Raw genomic sequence first — 19,393 nt, forward strand, 5'->3', positions numbered from 1 at the left:
TCTTTATTATTGTTCCCTCATGTACAATACATGAACACTGTTTCCTCTTGGAGCAACAAGAAGAAACAAAACTTGTAAAACTTGTACGTGATTACATTTCTGCCATAAATCAAGTTACCACAGAATAAATATTAACTTTTGACTATAGTTGAAAAAAAAAGTTAGACTAGACTGCACAATGTTATTTCTTTTTTTTATAAAACATAACCTTCAAGCCATCAGGTAAACTACTTCGAAGCAAAAGACACGAGCAGCTCTATTTCTCATTTTCTGCGAGTGCACGTCCCTCACCCCGTCATAGATTAAGAACATAATATGTCACCGTACAACACTGACTCAAGCAAGGGAGGGGCCGCTCTGCTGCAAGATACATTAGATGGAATGAATGCAACGAGCCTAAAGAACACTTCCTGTTGATGCAAAAATTGCAGCAGCAACTGCCTGACACATCTGGACTGTGGAAAAGGGGGGGAGGCCTGGCTGTAGTGTTAGCGAGCTGCTGAGGGGAATGGACAACATCTAAATGCCAACCTTCAAGACGGTGAGTGTGGTGGACTTCGTCTTTGGCATGGACTGGTGACCATAGTGCGTTTGTTATGTCGGCACGTCGGTACCTTTTCAGCGTAAGTAAAGGCAAAATAATTACCTACGACCGTACGCTAGCTGCTATCTACTTAGCCAGCGTTAGCCTGTGGGTAACGCTAGGCGCTGAAACGAAAGTGACTAGTAAACTGCGGCTAAGCGTTAGCATTGGCTAACTAGCCTTGTAGCTGGGTAATATTATAGCCGACATAGTTTCCACCCGAGTTCGACGTTGTAACTTGGTTATTAACTCCCAAGGGCTTGACAGTCATTATATAGTAATGAACTGGAGCCCAAGGTTTATGCTCGAATAACACAAATTGGAACATTTTGCTTAAGCAGTCCATTTCTCTGTGAAACTTGATTGTAGGCTAGCTAGTGTAGCTGGTTAGTCTCTGCTTATTTGATGCTTAACACGCGGGTTGTCCAGCCCACTGAATCGGCTGAAAGTGGTTCAGTAACTTTAACCTGACTTTAAGCTTTTTGTTGGAGTGAGACATGGTAATGAAAATGAGCTCGATGTGACAGTGAAGCTAGCGTGAACGGTAGCAGCTTTGCTATTCAGACCCTCTCCTCCTCCCCCATCATTACTCGCTGTACATTAAAGTTTGAAGCTGCTCCTATTTGCTTCTTATGTGCCTTGGCAGTCGACACATAAGAGTCTGCACTGTATGCCTCGACGCTTCCGTGCACTTGTAGGAGGGGGTTATTTTTTATAAACGCAGATTGAACTACTCTCCAGGTTGAAAGTTGTTACATTTTATATGTGGTGTAAAGTAAAAGGGTTTTTTTTGATAAACTCACTGTTCAAATATGATATGGCACCAGGGCTGCATTTAGATCCCATCTGTCAAAAACTTCACTGGATTTCCTGGGGCGTGAGGAGGGCCAGCAGATATGGCAGCACACTTTGTTACAATTTGTTCTAAGAAAGTGAGATATGGCAGGACAAAGTGCAGGGACATGGCATATTATTTTTCAGTAAATGTAGGTCTCCTGGGTCACTGAAGGCAGGGTTCACTTCTGTATATTTGACAGTCATTTGTTCTTCAATTCAATTCAATAAAAATTATCCTTAGAAATGAATCAGTATTAATGTTGACATTTGATATTCGCAACTGTAACCAGGCTTATTTAAGCAAAAGCATATGCCAGATTAGATTGTTGCTGCCAAACTAGTTGCAGTGTTTACAAGTGCTTTGTGGTATTGAACCCCCACATTCTTTTGTTATTACAGCTCTGTGTTTGCTTTATGTGGTAAGTAGTTAAATTGTATTGATTCTAATTCTGTTTATGCTTTATTATTTTTCACTGAGAGGCATAGAGCAAACTGGTCACTTGGAAGGAAAGTTGTTCTGCAGTGCAATAGAAATGTCAGAAGTTTTATGTAATCTTCGTTTTTGCCTCATGTTGCAGTAACTGTATAAAAGTTGACTCAGGCACATGCTTTTGTGATATTTTATTCCACATATACAGTACAGACCAAAAGTTTGGACACACTTTCTCATTGAATTCAATGAGAAGGTGTGTCCAAACTTTTGGTCTGTACTGTTTATATATATATATATATATATATATATATATATATATATATATATATATATATATATATTCAGATACTTAAAAGGTGCAACAAATGGCTAACTTTCAGTTCTTGTTGAGTTTAGTGCAAATCCGATCAACGTTCATTTATGGGGGAAGATCTTGCAATCGCTTCATTTTCTGCTTCATTTATAAATACTTTTTCTGTAGGTGATACTGTATTCATTTTTGTTTAGATATAGTCCTTTAAAACAACAACAACAACAAAAAAGAAATAGTTTTGCAATCAGCTTTCAAAGAAAACCAGATCAGCCAGGTGTCAGTCCGAAGATGGTGAAGTGCTCTTAAAATATGTCACTTCTCCAGCCTTAATGGCCATTAAAATGCTTCACACCACAAGCCACATTCCCATATTTTTAGGTCACTTTTTACTCTGTAGATAGAGCACTTCCCTCCAAATTTTCACTGTGCACTATGAAAACCCATTTTAAGGTTTAATTCCACCAACCAGTTATAACTCCTCCCATCCCTCTAATTGCCCTCCTGCTAAAAGAGGACTACAGTAAAAGTTATTGTGCATTTAGATATTTCCAGCAACTGAACAGCAAACGGTCACTTTACTTCCACTGACTTCTGTTATAAGGATGTTGTATCAAATTTAATTTGCATTACCCAACTGGAACCTTAGTCGGTCCACTCTCTTAATTTGGTTGGCTAATCTTTAAATTTATTGGTGTTTGTTAACAAAAGCATAATGCAAACTAAATCAAATGTAAAACATTTATTAGGGATGTTTGTTGATGGTATCTTGTTTTAAAACCGATGAGGAGGATAAAGACAGGCCCGAATGTTTTAAGATTCAAATTTTTCTTCATGTGCTTAGCATGTATTTAGCCTGAAATGAAGAAGAAAAAAACAAGCTTCATGTATTGCAAACAAATCCAACCGGAGAACCCACACACAAGGCTCAACGTGAAACCTTCAGCGCGCCATGCTGATTTCTCGCTACAGAAGGCTGTGGCGTTTTCAGGGTGTGTGTTATTTTCACTTCAGCAAAGTTGTGCACATCTTACTGTCCCCTAGGCCCTCCACAGTCTATTTTTATATGGGTGCTTTACTATCTGTTTTAAATTGTTCTTCATTCTGTGCTTGTTAAGCAGTTCTGTCCCATGTCTGGTGTGGCCCACAAACAGTTTTTCAAAGTAGGCAAATGCTGCCTGCTGATGTTGAAGTAAGCATAAACTGCTTTCCTGCTGACCGGTTTTGTTTTTTTTTTCCTCCTCTAAATGACAAGCATTTTAATATATCTTTGTGGACCTACATAGCAGCAGCATCAAGCTCATTATCTAGCAAGAAATATGAGCTTAGCTCCAATTGTTTTGTTTTTTTGCGTCCAAGCCAAGCATGTGATCCTCACACACCATGTACATTCTAGTTACTGAGCTTACATTCTTTGTCTGCCTTTCCATTTGGCTCCACCTAGTTTACATGTTGTAAAGAGTCTGTCAGTGTGAATATGTTTTATTTATTCATTGTCATGGCAGGAGTGAAAATCAGCCGTCTTACTAAAGATATTCTTATGCCTTGTCTTTCTGTTGCTAAGAATGCAGGTTCATTGGACAGATGTTTTAAAAAGATGTCTTGGCAAGCTTTCGCAACTGGAGAAAGTGTTTACATCCCCAGTGTGCTGACAGTACTCAGTTTGCATAGGATAGTGCTGAATAGCCGGCAAGGGTTATGAGGGAAAAATGTGGGACAGTCGAGGAGGTAGGAGAGAGCAGTTAAATCTAAACAGCTATCACAGCCTAAGAGGATAGTCCAGAATATTTGAAGTGAGCTTAAAGCTTTATAAGCAGTTAATATCTTATTTGCAATTGATAACTCTCTCTTGGCGTTTTAATTTGTTACAATGAAAAGCTTGTCCTAACAGAGGCCAAAACTGATACAGACTTCTACTTTTTTGTAAAAACTCCATTCCCCGAAAGTTGTTTTAATAAAAGTTCTCTTATAACCTCAAACTATTAGCATGTATGCACAGAGTGGCTATTTACCAGTTATTATAAACCGAGAAAATGACGGGAAGAGGTGGTGCACCAAAGATCTGCCTTTTTCAAACACTAAGAACATAATAAAAAAAAATTAATCACAAACTGCCTCCCAACACCTCAGCCTCTTGGAACAACTTATTTGTATTTACTTGCAATAAACATACTGGAGTTTCATTTTGAGGCCATTCTTTACCTGTTTGTGAGTTTATGCCTAATTTCAAACCAGTGTTTTTGATAACCTAATGTCAGGGAAAGTGAGACTCAAACAGGATTTGTTGGTGAATGTAGAAGACAGTAACTTTGCAAACGTGTCCTGACTGCAAGTTATAATTTATAGTCAATGTTTTTTTTCAGATGTATATCCTAAAAAAGCCTGCTACGTAGCACCTGAATTCAACTCGTAGCTTTTTAGTAAATGTTGTCAATAAGTGACAGAATCTAGAAAGATTATCACACATAGACAATTGCCCCACATGAGTTGTTCCTAATTGTAGTAGCTTTTCTTTACAAGCCTTCTGAAGAATAATAGGTGCGTGCCGACCTCCCTGGCAGAACCAGATTTTCCTCTTTCTCTGGTACTGTATGTACACTATACCTTTTTCGGTCTGGCTCCAATGACTGTTAACGTTTCACTACAGTCACTGACAGGTAGACTTTGAACAGTCATTTGCGTAAGTTTTATCTGCTTTCCCATCAATTTCCGTTTAAGGTGTAACTATGTACCCAGCACCTTTCTTTTTAACGCTAACACTGTATAGAATTTTACGACAAGATCACAATACACCTGCTAAGCATAACATTTGACCAAAATAGACCTGAGCCATTATGATATGGGCTACACTAGACCACTAAGGGTTTGGCAACAGATTGTTGAAGTCCTATAAGTTGTGAGGTGGGACGTCCATCAACGGAAATTGTTTGTTCAGCACGATGTAAGATGTTCTATTGGATTGAGTTTTATGGAATTTAAAGGCTACGTCCGCACTTGAAGCTAGTTGTGCTTCTCAAACCATTTCTAAACTCAAGGATCTGCAGCTTAAGCAGCCTTGTATGCAATGGTCTCTGATGCACTGTGTATTTTAGGTATAAAACGTTTAATGATATCAAGCTATATTAAGGTTTTTAAATCAATTTAAGGAAATGCTAAGAGGAAGTAGTACATAGAGTAATGCCACTGACAAACCTGCCCCATCACTTGCTGCACATTCCTCCTAGTCAAATAGCAAACCTTCAAAGTATGCAAACCTTGAAAGAAGGTTTGCATACTTCTCCATTTTCTTTTGATAATAAGAAAGACATTTAATGCTATTTTTAAATATTTTGTCACTGTGAAAGACAGAATCATGGTGTGCAAACTAAAGATCTGTCACCCATCACATATATCAAGTCAAAGATGTTTTAGTTCACAGCTGGAAGCTATGAGCATAAAGTCTGTTAAGCTGCAGGCAGACTGCATGAGGAGATAATCTGTTCATCTCAAACTGCAGAAAGGAGTAATGCTTTTTACAGCAAGCATTTCAAAATAAACCCTAATTTGCGTGGGAGTCAATTCTAAGCTTTTCTTTCAGCTCGAAGTGCTTCAACATCAGAGGAGCTTTTATTGGGTCAGTTCTGCCAGAAAGGTTTCATTTTCATCAATGTCAAACACTTATAAATATTATAGATTAATTAGCAGCGGTTGAAATGATAGTTTCTTTCCCGATACGGACTCTCTCAGCTCTTTATGCTTTCCCATTTGTTCTCCTTCTGACAAAACAGATGTGGGGAAAAGTATTCACTTGTTGCCTATTGTGTTCAAGCTACTAACATATGTAAGGGTTACTGTCTTTATCCCACAGTGGTCATGGTATTGTGCATATATTACAATGTGTGTGTATGCAGAACATTAAAACGAAAATTGTTTTTCTTCTTTTCAGGCTGTCGACAAACTGGAGAAACATATCCAAGAAATGGACGACGGCAGCTACATCGAGTTTGATGTGCCGGAGTTCAGTAACACAGTTCTGACCCAACTCAACGAGCTACGGCTGCAAGGGAAGCTGTGCGACATCATCGTCCACATTCAGGGCCAGCCATTTCGAGCTCACAAGGCCGTCCTGGCGGCTAGTTCACCCTACTTCCGTGACCACTCATCCCTCAACACCATGAGTGGCCTTTCCATTTCAGTCATCAAAAGCCCTGAGGTGTTTGAGCAGCTCCTCGCGTTCTGCTACACGGGTCACATGTCCCTCCAGCTCAAGGATATTATCAGCTTCCTCACGGCGGCCAGCTTTTTGCAGATGCAGGCAATCATTGATAAGTGCACCCAGATCCTGGAGAGCATCCATTCCAAGATCAGCCTCCCAGTTAATGCTTGTAGCCCAGATAAAGACAGCTCGCAAATCAGTCACAATGGTGTAAACGACAGCAACCTGTTCATAAACCCTACCCAGATCTCCCCCCCTTATTACCCTCGGCAGAGCCAGGGAGTCGGCGAAGCTCGGTCGGAGCAAGCAGGCAAAGGACAGGGCCGGGTGCGGCAGCAGCAAGAGGAGGGGCAATCCGATCGTGGCAGTAGCGATGGCGTGTCAGAACATGATGCAGTCATCGAAGGTGACACCGAGCAAATAGAACTGATTGGCAAAGATGGGCAAGTCACAGATGTGCATGTGAAGGTAGAAAAGAACGACAGGCCATCTTGCTCAGATAGTTCCTCAGCTGGTGACGATGGTTACCACACAGAGTTTGTGGACGGAGAACAAATTGTGGCCGTGACCGTGGGTTCCTACGGCCCAGTCATCCAGCCTGCTGCCTATTCTTACTCAGGGCTGTCCTCCTCCTGCTTCGTCAACCTCAGCAACTCCAGTCCTTCTCGCTCCATCCTCAGTGGCTTCAGAGGTGGGAGAGCCCGATCAAAGCGCCCAGTGGCTATCCCGGCAGGGGTCCTGAGTCAAATGAAACCCGCTTCGGACGACGCCGAATCAGCCGTGGGCTCTGCGGGGTTGGAGAATGACGTGCGAGAGCGTAGCCTCCGGAGCCAGTGGTACCCGTACAACGAAAGACTCATATGCATCTACTGTGGAAAGACCTTCAATCAGAAAGGGAGTCTGGACCGCCACATGCGCCTGCACATGGGAATTACCCCATTTGTTTGTAAGTTCTGCGGCAAGAAGTACACAAGGAAAGACCAGCTGGAGTACCACATCCGTGGCCACACAGACAACAAGCCCTTCCACTGTCAGATCTGTGGTAAGTGCTTCCCATTCCAGGGCACCCTTAATCAACACCTGCGGAAGAAGCACATGGGAGCGTCAGAGGCTAGCAATCACACGGACTCCCCGGAGAGAACCGAGGATAGCTCAGGTCAAAAGGACCAGGGAGATACACCAGAGGGGATGGCCTATAAGGCGCAGTATGCGGAAGAGGCACCAGCCAATGATATGGAGGAGAGTTCCAAATGCAGTCCAGAGGAGGCTCAGGCATCCAGATGTGATTTTTAAGGTCCTGCTTCAGGTTATGGAAGCTTTAAAATATGATTAGTTCAACTCAATCTAAAGGACTCACTTTTTTTGGAATTCCTCTGCTATGAACCTTTCTTGATACAAGCGTTTCTGTCAGTTGTTTTTTTTTTTGGTAAAATTGATGCAGAGAATGAGTGAAAGAAAGTGGATGCTTTATTATAGAAATTCTTTCAAGCAAAGGGAGTCACAACGTACTATTTTTGAGGTGGTCCCAATAATCAAGACCTCCAGTTGATTGCTCTTTTTATCTTTCCATGTTTTTTAAAAAAAATATTTACAGAGTTATATAGGCATGTTGCAATAATCGATAATGTGAAAGCTCTGGTAAGATGCTTGTCATATCACCTTTTTACCTGACCTGTTTTTGCACATGTGGCCACTGGAGGTCACTTACTCACAAGGAATGATTTTTCTGCCAGTGCAAAGCTTCGTGTGACATATCCGTTTAATACCTCATGTTATAACTACATACTCATAACAGACAGTATTTTAACTTCAATGAAACTCACCGGGTTCTACCTCATAGCCAAGAACCTAGCCGGCACAGACGTGTTCACCGTTTGAAATCCGTTTTAGCTTTTATGTACAGTTTATCTTATTGCCAAACGCTTTAACACTTATTCTTTTTACACAAAGCCTTGATACTAGGGTGGGAAATATTCCTTGCTGATTGTATGGATTAGGGACAAAGTCCTTGTCAAATGTCTATGGTCAGCCAGGTTAAAATTATGATCAAGAAGGTGCTATGTTAGGAGTGCATTAAATCTGCAAGCTTACTTGTGTGCTTCTGGCAAATATTGCGGACAAATTAAGAAACTGGCCCTGTTATGATTTCAAGACACGTTTTACTTTCTGTCTGGTGATACTTGCTTTACAAATACACTTCAGGATTTTATCCCACATCACTACTGGAAGTCTCACTCAGTTGGTCCAGGTGTGGTATTAGATACTGTCACCCATGAAATGGGTGAAATATGTCCACGAAGTAAAGTCACATGTATACCTCTTTACCCTGTAGGCTAATTTACAAATGAATTAACTTGTGTCTGTTTTATAGAGGAAGGCTTCCAATGTAATACTCAGTATCTGACAGAGACAAGCGTACTTGCTGTTAACTAAGCACAGCTTAGGGACCAGCTTGAACAATATGCAAAAAGAATGAACAAAGGAATCTCAGCCATTGCCTCATAGTTTATATTCCGTCATTTATAAAGGCTCATTTTGTTTTGTTGTGTTTGTTGGGAATCCAATTAGGAGCGTGTTCCTCTGTGTCATTGTCGTAGATGTGGCATAGCTGGATTAAGGTTAAAAGATAAATATGTGGAAATGTGGTCAGTTTTTAAAAGTATTAGTGCACTTTGCAGAGTTAGGTTTCAGCTTAGTGCCAGCCCACTGATTAAAAGAGCAGAACTTCGTTTTGTTGTTCTTGATGCATATTTGGAGTATAACTTCAGTCAGAGAAAAGTACAAAAACTTTGTTGCCATTCTGAAATCTTATAAATACTATTGGCTTAAAGTCATGCATGTGGCATGACATTTTTATTTTTTATCTATACTCATTGTGTTATTTGGGATCAGGGAAGGGGATCTTATTATGTATAAAAAGGCGCTAAAAGTGCCAAACTAACTGTTTGCGAGTTTAAAACTTAGCCGGGTGGTTCTGTTTGTGCTACTCTGCTTCTTTATTTGCCATCCAGCTGTTAAATGCCTTTTTTTGTGTGTGTGTGCGCGTGTGTGTATTTTTAAAGAACACCTACTATAGACTTTTATTTTCTCCCATATGGGCCATGTTGAATTTTATGCCAATGAACTAAAAATGTATTACATCATAGTTTATTTCATATAATTTCCATAATTATTGTACGTTTGGTGGAAGATTCTGTTATTTGCTTTAGTCTAAAATTACGTGGGATTTTTATTTTGTTACTTCTCTGAATGTCCTTACGTCATCTTTACGCTTTTAACGGATGAGATAGTGACACCAAAATGTGGAGAATTTCTCTTAAATCGGCATGTCTCGCTTTACTTTAGCAGTGTGTTCAAATGAAGTTCTCACTTTCACTTATCACAAGCAGTCTGTCAGCCTATAAATGTTTACCAAGTACAATTTTATCTCTGTCAAACGCTGACAACATGCGGGTTTGTCAGCTGATTTGACCTCATCAATATAAGTTGCTGACTAATATAAATTTTACCATGATCTTTACCAGTCTAAAAGGAAAACATCCACATTCGTTAGAATCATCTGTTGAATGATAAGTAAAAAAAAAGCCTGTTAAATTAATCTTGTGCCAAGACATTACACCAAAGACTAATAGGTGATTTTTAGAGTCCGTTTTGATTATACTAGTTTAATGCTCAGTAATATAGGATAAGGTGATTGCTATTTGCAAGTTTGGTTTCTCAGCTTATAACAATCAGTTGTGAAAGATTTAAAGAACATTTTCAATAGGTAAGTCAGTAATGTTATATTTTAAGCCATAGAAAAGTTCAATAAGTTTTGTAATTATTAAGTCTGCAAAAAGAAAAAGAGAGAGAGAATAGAGTGGCATCCTAAACCTCGTGCCTTGCCACAAGCTTTATACTTTAGATTCTGGCACTCTCTACATATTAAAATACTTTCTTCTATTTCACAACTACATACTACATTGTTTCAATTTGAAAAAAAATCTCTATAAATTTCGCAGTGACTTCTGGTGGTAGTGTGGTAAATTATTCAAAAGGATATGAATACAATATCGAGGCACTGTTAAGTGTGTACCAAGAATGAGTTGGACCTAAATTTAACCTATTGGACTCGGCTAAATCTGGTCTCTAACTTTCACCTAGTCTTTTTTTTTTCTTCTTTTTTTGGGGGGGCTGGGGGAGTGGGTGGGTGGTTGGGTGGGCATGGGGACGGACCACTGATTTTAACTGATCTTTGTAGCAGTCGATCGCAATCAAACAAGGCAGACTTGTTTCCAACAAGCCAACCAACCGCCCCATGTTCGCAGACTGTACTCGGACAATCTGAGTCATGCACTGTATTTGAAGCATTTCAGTGAAGGAAGATGATGCATGAGAAACAACAGTCTACTTCCTTTTTTTTTTTTCTTTTTTTTTTTTTGTTATTTTGGAGCAGGAAACTGCCTGAATATTCAGCAGATAATTAATGAATATTTGTGCGGGGGAAAAAAAGAAGCTTATTCTCATATACTGTAGCCAAATTGCACGTTGCTCAGCCAGAAAATTATAAAAATGCTAACTGATAGATTTAACTTAAGTTTTCTTGTAATTGTTTCATTGACTGTGCACTTATATTTGTCAAAACTACATACCCGTTCCAACCGGAAAGTCTACTTTATCTCCTTATTTACATTTAAGGAACTCAGTAATTGTTCCCACAGTTATTTTGGTAGGTAGGTGGGGATGTTGTTCCCTTAAGTGGTGCTTTTAGCTTATTAAATAATGTATTCATGATTGGTGAATGGAGGCAGAATTGTTTAAAGGCTTTTTATTTTATTTTATTTTTTAAAATAAACCATAGCTACTTCTTAGATAGTACACACTTCCAGAACCAACTGAACTTGAAACACTCTCAGATTGGCTCTTTGTCAGTTTTTAGGTCCACCTCTTCGAAAGGAACCGGACATGCATTTTGGGCCACAAGTAATCAAAAGGAAGTGTTTACAAGGAAGGCTGTCAGACTACTTCTTTTTAAAATTGCAGCTCGTCCTATTCCTTTTATAATAAACTCACTTCAGGTAGTTGACGAACACTGATACAGGCTTAAAAAAAATCACAAGTCTTCCATAGATTTTCAGTCAGTTTCTGTCCACTGTGTATTATTGAAAGAAAAGCAATAACCTCTTTTTTTAATATTATTTGAGAGAGTGATTGTGGGGTATTGGGATCATCAAGCCTAATGAAATATTGGCCTGTCATGTATCAAACACAACAACGTCAGGGAGCGGATGAGCTGAAGTAGGACCAGGACGATTTTAATATTGCTTTATCTTTATTATTTTTTTTTAGAATACTTTGGATGGTTTGACTTTGCTTTTCACAACAACAACAAAAAAGAATATTCGATCAAAGTTTTTGTTGTTAAAGAGATGTTTCAGATGCTCATCGAGACGCAGCGGGAGTCGGTGAACTGCAACAACAACTGGGCGCTCAGCGGCACCGTTTATGGAGGTGCACGTCCAGCTGAGCGAAACGATGAAAGGGATTTTCGGGCTGTATCGCCACTGTTGTGGAGCGTGGGCCGTCTGTCGACATGTTGAGGTTCAGCGATCCTCGGCGGCTCCTCAGGATTCAAAGCTGTAGTTCAGGATCGGAGGAGAACAGTTCCTCCTAATGTTTTCCGCCCTGCCCTACACTCTGCACTACAAAGTGTCTGACTCTCATGTATCTATTTGACAAGGCAAAAAAAAAACAATCAAAAACCTCGAACTCAGGGTAAATATATATTGCTAAAATATAGCTATATCCTTGGACACCGACTTCGTGTCCGTATCCTAAACGTTCGCTTCTCCTCGGGCGGGGAACCAAGTCTTCACTCCTCAAATGTTCTGCCTCATGCTCTGATTGAGCCCTTAGTTCCCACAGAGCTGAAACCTGAGGCCCGCCGAAGACCACGAACTGAACCGTGACAGCAGAAACGACTCGGCTCCAGTTTTTTTATTGTTTTTTTTTTTGTCCACTCTATACACACAACCTCACAACCCAACTGTGAACCTCAGAACTCTACTGTTTTGTACAACTATGAAGTAAATGAAGCTAGCTACAGCTATAGACGTTGTATCTATTGCCATTTATGAATTTATTTTATAGCATGAAATAGATATATTTATTCAAATTATATATTTTACTCATAATCATTCTGTGCTGCTTCATTTTGGTTCTTAAGCTTGTAAATTGCCTTTTTATTATCTAAAAAAAAATGTCCATAGAATAATGCGTTTGTAAAATAAAGACGCTGATTTGGCTCTGTTTTGTCTTTTCTTTGCGTACAAGTTGAAGTTGGTGAGTTCATGCTTTAACATCTGCTTGCAAATATCTAATGATTAGAAAAAATTCTGGAGTTCAATGCTTTGGATCAGCTTTCATGTACAGGTGCAGCTCAATACATTTGTAGAGTAAAATATACATTTAGTAATTAAATTAAAAAAATTAAAATTCACAAATATAGTTTTATTACACTGAATGCTATATCAAGCATTTCTGTTAGTTTTCCTGATTGTAACCTAACGCTAACAAAGCATTTTTTTTTTTAAGATAAGATTAGAATTTTACATGAAAGGGATATACGTAGATTACAGAAATATCTTTACAACCATGGGGAAGAAGTCATTAACACCTTACAAAGAGGTTAAGTAAAAAAAATAATTAAGAAAGATTGCTGAAGAAGACCGTTGTTCAAAGTGCTGTATTTATATAATACTACTGGAAAGTTGAGTGGAAGGTAGAACAGCTGGGTAAAAGTCCACAAGCAAAATAGATAATCCAAAGCCTATTTAAGATTTTTTTTGGGGGGGGGGGAGTTCAGTAGATGTGGAGGTGGAGCTTCAAGAGTCACCACTCTGGTTTTTTTGTTTTTTTTTCATTTTTGCCTTTAAGTTCCACTTTTTAATCGGTTTGAGTATGTGTTTAAATTTCTTAAGTACTGAAATATGCTAGTTGTTTGAAAGTATTGGATTTATTGCACCTGTTATAACACAATGTGTGTGAATGAGAAAGTAATCATGTGTGTGTGTGCAGCTTGTCCCTCCAGAGGGAGCTAGAGAATAATTTTTCAGAAGAGCAATAATCGCCTTCGGCCTTCAGTGGTTGTTTTAATTTAATTCCTAAAATAATGATTAATACTAAAGGTTAAATACTAATTCAGAGTGATAATTAGCAACTTTTTTGTTAGGTCGCAGCAATTCAGAAGGATTTTTCTTCGCCTTCCCAGATAAAACTGGAAATATTGTGGTCCATCCAAGTCACAGAGGCCAAGTAGCAGTGTATAAAACAATAAACGGCATTAGTCCCAGATGCCTGGTGATAAAACATAAATTTATCACCAGTCTTGATGGTTCTCAAGACCAGCTAAATTCTTTACATAATTTTTGCCAATGTTACTTTTCCTGTCCCTGCTGTGTCCGAAAAAATCCATCTGAGGGGAGAAACACTTTAACTGCACGGCACATGTGGTAGGACTAAGGGCATTATGTTCTTTTTTTAACAGAATCAAGTGTCTCATAAATCACCATTTGCAGCTGCATGCTACATTAATATAATGCTAACTATAGTGTTTCTTCTTCCCCTCAGTTAGTATCATAGCTCTGCAACATGGGGTGTAAAATTTGCATCATTTAATGCATAAAAAATAAAAAAATCGGATAAAGTTTATGAATTGACAGTGTTATGGGATTGTAAGCACATGCGATCCTAAAATAACAGCCTAAAAATCTCTGCTTGGAGGAATAAGAGTTTAAAAGGAACCACTAAACATGAGGCCAGGAACCCAGAGGTTGCTGTGTTTCCACAAGGATCTTTAAATACAGTATGATGTGATTCGGGTTTTTAACACCAACGTGGACGGATCAGAGAAACTCGGATTATTGTGTCACACTTTCCTTAAATTGCAACTTTGAAAGGACCTTTCATTGTCTGTTCGACTTTGAGGCGATCCTACGACAATTGTTTAAAATGCTGTGGGGAAAAAATGTATCTCTGTACTCTTGAGATTATTTCTGTTTTTGAAATAAAATGCAGTTTTCATCATTGGAAAAAAAAAATTATCAGCTTTTCTTGGGGGAGTGAATTTGCTGGCGTGCTTTGAATCATTGTCGTCCTGCATTAGTACATTTAAGCTTAACGTCTGAAATTGATGTCCAGACATTCTCATTCTGGAAATACAAATTCTGCTGTTATATTTCAATAATTCTCAAAATTAACAGTCATTATTTGGATACTAAAGGAATATCACTGTTCAGTAGTAGTGGACATGAAGCTGTTTTAATATTGCCAAAACTTTGAATGGCAAGTTAAGAGCTGCCTGTCTAGCTGATTGATTAACCAGTTAATATCAGCTTACAGAGTTCAGAACAACACAAAAATAAAATATTTGGCACAATGAGCACATCTCTCTGAAAATTGATACTAAATTTAAAATACTAAATTATCAAAATCAAATGAACTGCGATGAACAACAAACGCATGCTGTGGAAAACTTTATTGTGACTCTAAAAATGAACCCAGTATATTGTTTTACCCACAACAGCATCAAGCTGATGCTTGTCTGTATTTTATTCATTTCAACTCTTTCTTCACTTTCTGTCACACTGTTATGCTATCTTATGGTGGCAGTCGAGTCAATGCCAGTTTTAAGGAAGCGGAAAAGCAGAAGAACACAAATGAGTTTCTCCTCCTACAGAAAATGTTAAATTGAAGTCTTCTGGACCTCAGGTCCGTTTTGTCCCGGGTGGAATTCCTTTCACAGACCGATCAGTCTCACAAAATAGTTGTGACAGGTAGGGAAAGTTAACCTTTGACTCCAGTTCAAAACGTCCAGTGGCTTCTGGTGTGCCTGCGCCAGATGTGACAGAATGGAAAACATTTCAAGAAGGAAATGTGCGAAAACGACCAGCGAAAAGGAAAAACATAATTTCCTCCAAAGCAGTAGCACATTATCCACACCGAGGCGATTTGAAGCATTTATGTATTTGTAATGTTAGCCGCCAGCTAGGCAATGCTACGTGACAGAATAGATCCAATAAGGTAGGAAAACACTGAAACAGAATAGGTTAAACCTTAGTTTGTGTGGTGTGCAGTGACTACAAATGCCACGTCTGTGTATTTGTCTTGACCACAAGTTTGACGTTTTGATCTATGACAAATCCATACTGAAAAGTAACTCTATATTAGCCAAATTTATTTCCTCACCCATCTAATTAATCAAATTTGGGCGATTCAATCACTAGGAATGCAGATGACCTTGACAAACCTTTGTGAACAAATGAATGAAGTCCAATTGTGAGATTGCCTCCACAAAGGAACTTACATAACCCTACAAGATGGCTGAATTTAAAAAAAAATTCTTCAAAGAAGAATGGGACAAAATTTCTGCCCAGCAATTAAAAAGAGCTATTGCCCATTATCACAAACACTTGCCTGCAATTGTTGCCGCTAAGGATGGCACAATCCATCTTTAGTTTTAAGGGGCTGCTACGTTTTTCTGCACTGGCCCAGGGAGTTTGGAACAGCTTTTTACCTTTAATAAATAAAATCCACAATTTTTGATTATTCTCTATGATAGCTGATTTTAGATAATTTAATGTTTGTTTTTTTTCTGCAGCTGGGATATCGAACAATGGAGTGAGAAGAATGTGGCTTCTTACAGATTTCTTTTGTTTTGCTTTTGTTCACACGTCAACATTTCAGATGTCCTAACAAATATTTATATGTCAAACCTGAGTAAATAGAAGCAAGCAGTTTGCAAATTATTATTTCATTTAGTAGGGACTCCATTGCCCCCCCACTGACCACAATGATCATAATTTTTTGTGATAACTGGTAATTAGTCTTTTACATCATTGCAGAGAACTTTTTGCCCACTTTTCTTTACCAGATCACTTTGATTCAGCCAAATCAAAGTGGATGATTTGGCCTCTAGGTTGTTTTCGAGCAAGAACGACTTGTTCACAGTCAAGCTATAGTACTTCTAATAGATTTATATCCAGCCTTTGATTAGGCCAGTCCAAAACCTTCAATTTTGATGTTATGAGTCACGTAGAAGTGAGCGTACTGGTGTGTTCCTGATTATTTTTCTGCTACATAAACCAGGCTCAAGTTCATGAACCGATGGTCAGACATTCTCTTTCAGTGTTTTTAGTAGAAAGCAGAATTTATGACTCCAGCAATTGCGTCTCCAGACCATCTCACTAACACCCCCAGGCTTAAATGTAAGTATGAAGTTCTTCTTTCATTTTTATTTTGTGTTAGATTAAACCAGATGTTACTTGACTCACATCCTCCAAAAAGTTCCACTTATGTCGCTGCAGTCCAAAAAATATTTCCCCAAAAGTCTAGATATCACTGAAATTCTGTGTGGCAAAAGTGAGATGGGCTTTTATGTTCTTTTTTTTTTTTTTTTTTTTTTTTTTGTCAGCATGGAGTTACGACTCTTAACTCTCCCATGATCCCGATTCAGTCATGTTAATCACGAATCCCTACCTGCAGTACTTTGGATTCTAATATGGATCATTTTGTGTCCTCCTGGATGGACTCTTGGGAAAAAAAATGTGATAAGTCAGTCACTACTCGATTTCTGAACAGTGACTCTCATTGTAGTGTGTAGGAGTCACAAAGTCACAGAACTGGCTTTGGAACTCTTTCCAGACTAATAGATGTGAATGATTTTGTTTCTCACCTGTTCTTGGATTTCTTTAGATCGGAGCGTGGAGTGTTGCTCTTTGAGATCTGTTTGTCTACTTCATGCTGCAAGAAAGGTTCTGTTGAAATTATTTTATTGATTCTGCGGATTTGAACGTAATCAGACCTAGTGGAAATTACCCTCAACTGTCCAAACTCTGTGATTAATCACAAATAATTCAGGATTGAACTGTATCCATGATCACATAAATGACTCGTAGCCAGTTACCATAAGCATGTGATTGTCGCTGATGCCAAGGGAGATACAACTAGACGGTAATCCAGGGGTGGGCAATCCTGGTCCTCGAGGGCCGGTGTCCTGCAACTCTTAGATGTCTCCATGATCAAACACACTTTAATCCAACAGCTGAATCACCTCCTAAGTGCAGTCAAGTTCTCCAGAGTCCTGCTAATGACCTCATTATTTGAATCAGGTGCGTTGAAGTAGAGACACATCTAAAGGTTGCAGGAGACCGGCCCTCGAGGCCTGGAGCTGCTCACCCCTGGGGTAATCCCATAGGGCCAGGCGGCTTTAGAGTAATTTCTTTTAAATAAATTAAATCATTAGTTGAAAACTGCTTTCTGTATTTTTAATGCGACAAAAAAGCATAAACACAAGCAATGTGTGAGAGGCTGTAAATTCTTTCCAGTTGTTCGAAGAACCGAAGCAAAAGTGTGGCTTTCTAGAGTACAGCTGACCAGTAAGAACAGACTTACAAAGATAACTTGATTATACATTTTTTTTTTATTTAATTTTTTTTAAAAAGAAAAAAAAAAGCATACTATAAAAAAAAATAAATAAATAAAATCTGTTGCACAAAGGAAAATTCCTCTTATCATTCCCGAAATGATTTCCTGTAAATCTCCACAGAGGATTTGTAGACCGTTTGGAAGAGCATGGAATAGTGGTCACGGTGTGTGACTATAAAGTTATACCAGGATCTGCACATCTCCTCAGTTAGAAATCGGCTCACATGCTGAACTTTTGGAAAGTGGGGAAAAAAAAAAAAAAAAAAATTCCACTATATAAAAAGCAAATACCTCACCACTATTTTACACGTTTCCATTTTGAAGCTTAACTAATAACTTCCATGTGCATCAAAAGTGTTTTACAGCAGCAGCTGGGAATAGCTCTTGTAAACGGTTTGGAAAAAGAGGCAGGTTTTTTGTTGTTGGGTTTTGTTTTTTTTTCTTACACTGAGTCAACTTTTGCTGCTTTCTTATATATTTTTGAAGGTCAGATGTGGGAAAAATTCTGTTAAACCTAAACTGCAGTTAGATTATGGCAATGTCAAGCCCTGCCTAAAGTCAGCGTTCAGTCAGTTCAGTGGAATGCTCAATTACACAGATGTCAGACGGGCTGCCACTTCTGAGGAAAAACGCTGAAATGATAGCCGGACTCTTGTACAACTGCATGTCATGTCTGTCCGTGGTGAGTTATCGCCAACAAATGCAGTGAATCACATTGACGAAGAGAAGGCAGAGTGGAAAAAGGGATGAAAAGATGGATTTGATTATACTTAATGGTTACGGTTAGCACAATGGTTCATGATTAATGTTTCACTTAAGAAGCTGTTCGGTTTGAAGGAAACAAAATGGGAGTTAGTGTTTTGTCACAGTGTGACTCTATTATATCTGTAATATTCAATAATTTTGCGTATTTTATAAAGTCTTTCAAGGAGGAATTTTCTCCAATCTCATCTCCAGTAGACCAAAGGATTGTGGGTAACGTGAGACGCAGGGACAGACTTGTGTGTGATGCTGAACCAACAAAGACTGCGCAATAGAATTCTGACAGATTGCGGCTCTTCTCCGTTTTACATTTACACATTAGCTTCTAGTACATATATAGGCTAAATATAATATGCACTATATACTTGTACACCAAGTGGTGTATTGCGGACAAGACATCTGATTAATAGCAGATGGCATTTGGTGATTTACGTCACTGCAAACTCCAAATCTCATAATTACAGGGTCGCTCTTTTTTATTAAGTACACACTCTAGACAATGGGTTTGTATAAATACAACAGAAGGACCACTGTTTCATTTGTAAACAGTCTGTGCTTGCATAGCACTTCATCAAGGCCAGTAGGCCCCAAAGCTCTCCCTTCTACATCCAGTCTTTCACCTATACATTCACACGCCGGTGGTAATGAAGCTACATTATAGCCACAGCTGCTCTGGGGTAGTCTGACAAAGGCCAGGATTGAAACTGGCAGCCTACCAGTTATTCCTACCATCTTCAGCCCTTATGCATTTAGATTTTTAGAAATGTGTTCAGGACTTTGTAAAAATCCATTGTAAATTCCTAAGTATAC

At 38.8% G+C, this 19,393-nt stretch overlaps 1 protein-coding gene across 2 annotated transcripts; it reads left to right on the plus strand.

Moving 5' to 3' along the window:
• Nucleotides 1–325: 325 nt before the first annotated feature.
• Nucleotides 326–12,646, plus strand: zbtb34 (zinc finger and BTB domain containing 34). Of its 2 annotated transcripts, none has more exons than XM_032578833.1 (2): nucleotides 326–623; nucleotides 6,089–12,646. In XM_032578833.1, the coding sequence occupies exons 1-2, from the start codon at nucleotides 597–599 to the stop codon at nucleotides 7,649–7,651; spliced, it is 1,590 nt and encodes a 529-aa protein (XP_032434724.1). In that variant the 5' UTR covers nucleotides 326–596; the 3' UTR covers nucleotides 7,652–12,646. The 2 variants fall into 2 exon arrangements, with proteins under 2 accessions (XP_032434724.1, XP_032434725.1); XM_032578834.1 differs by having other exon boundaries at nucleotides 327–541.
• Nucleotides 12,647–19,393: the final 6,747 nt, after the last annotated feature.

The sequence above is a fragment of the Xiphophorus hellerii genome, chromosome 12, assembly GCF_003331165.1.
Source record: "Xiphophorus hellerii strain 12219 chromosome 12, Xiphophorus_hellerii-4.1, whole genome shotgun sequence".
Classification (NCBI taxonomy): Eukaryota; Metazoa; Chordata; class Actinopteri; order Cyprinodontiformes; family Poeciliidae; genus Xiphophorus; species Xiphophorus hellerii.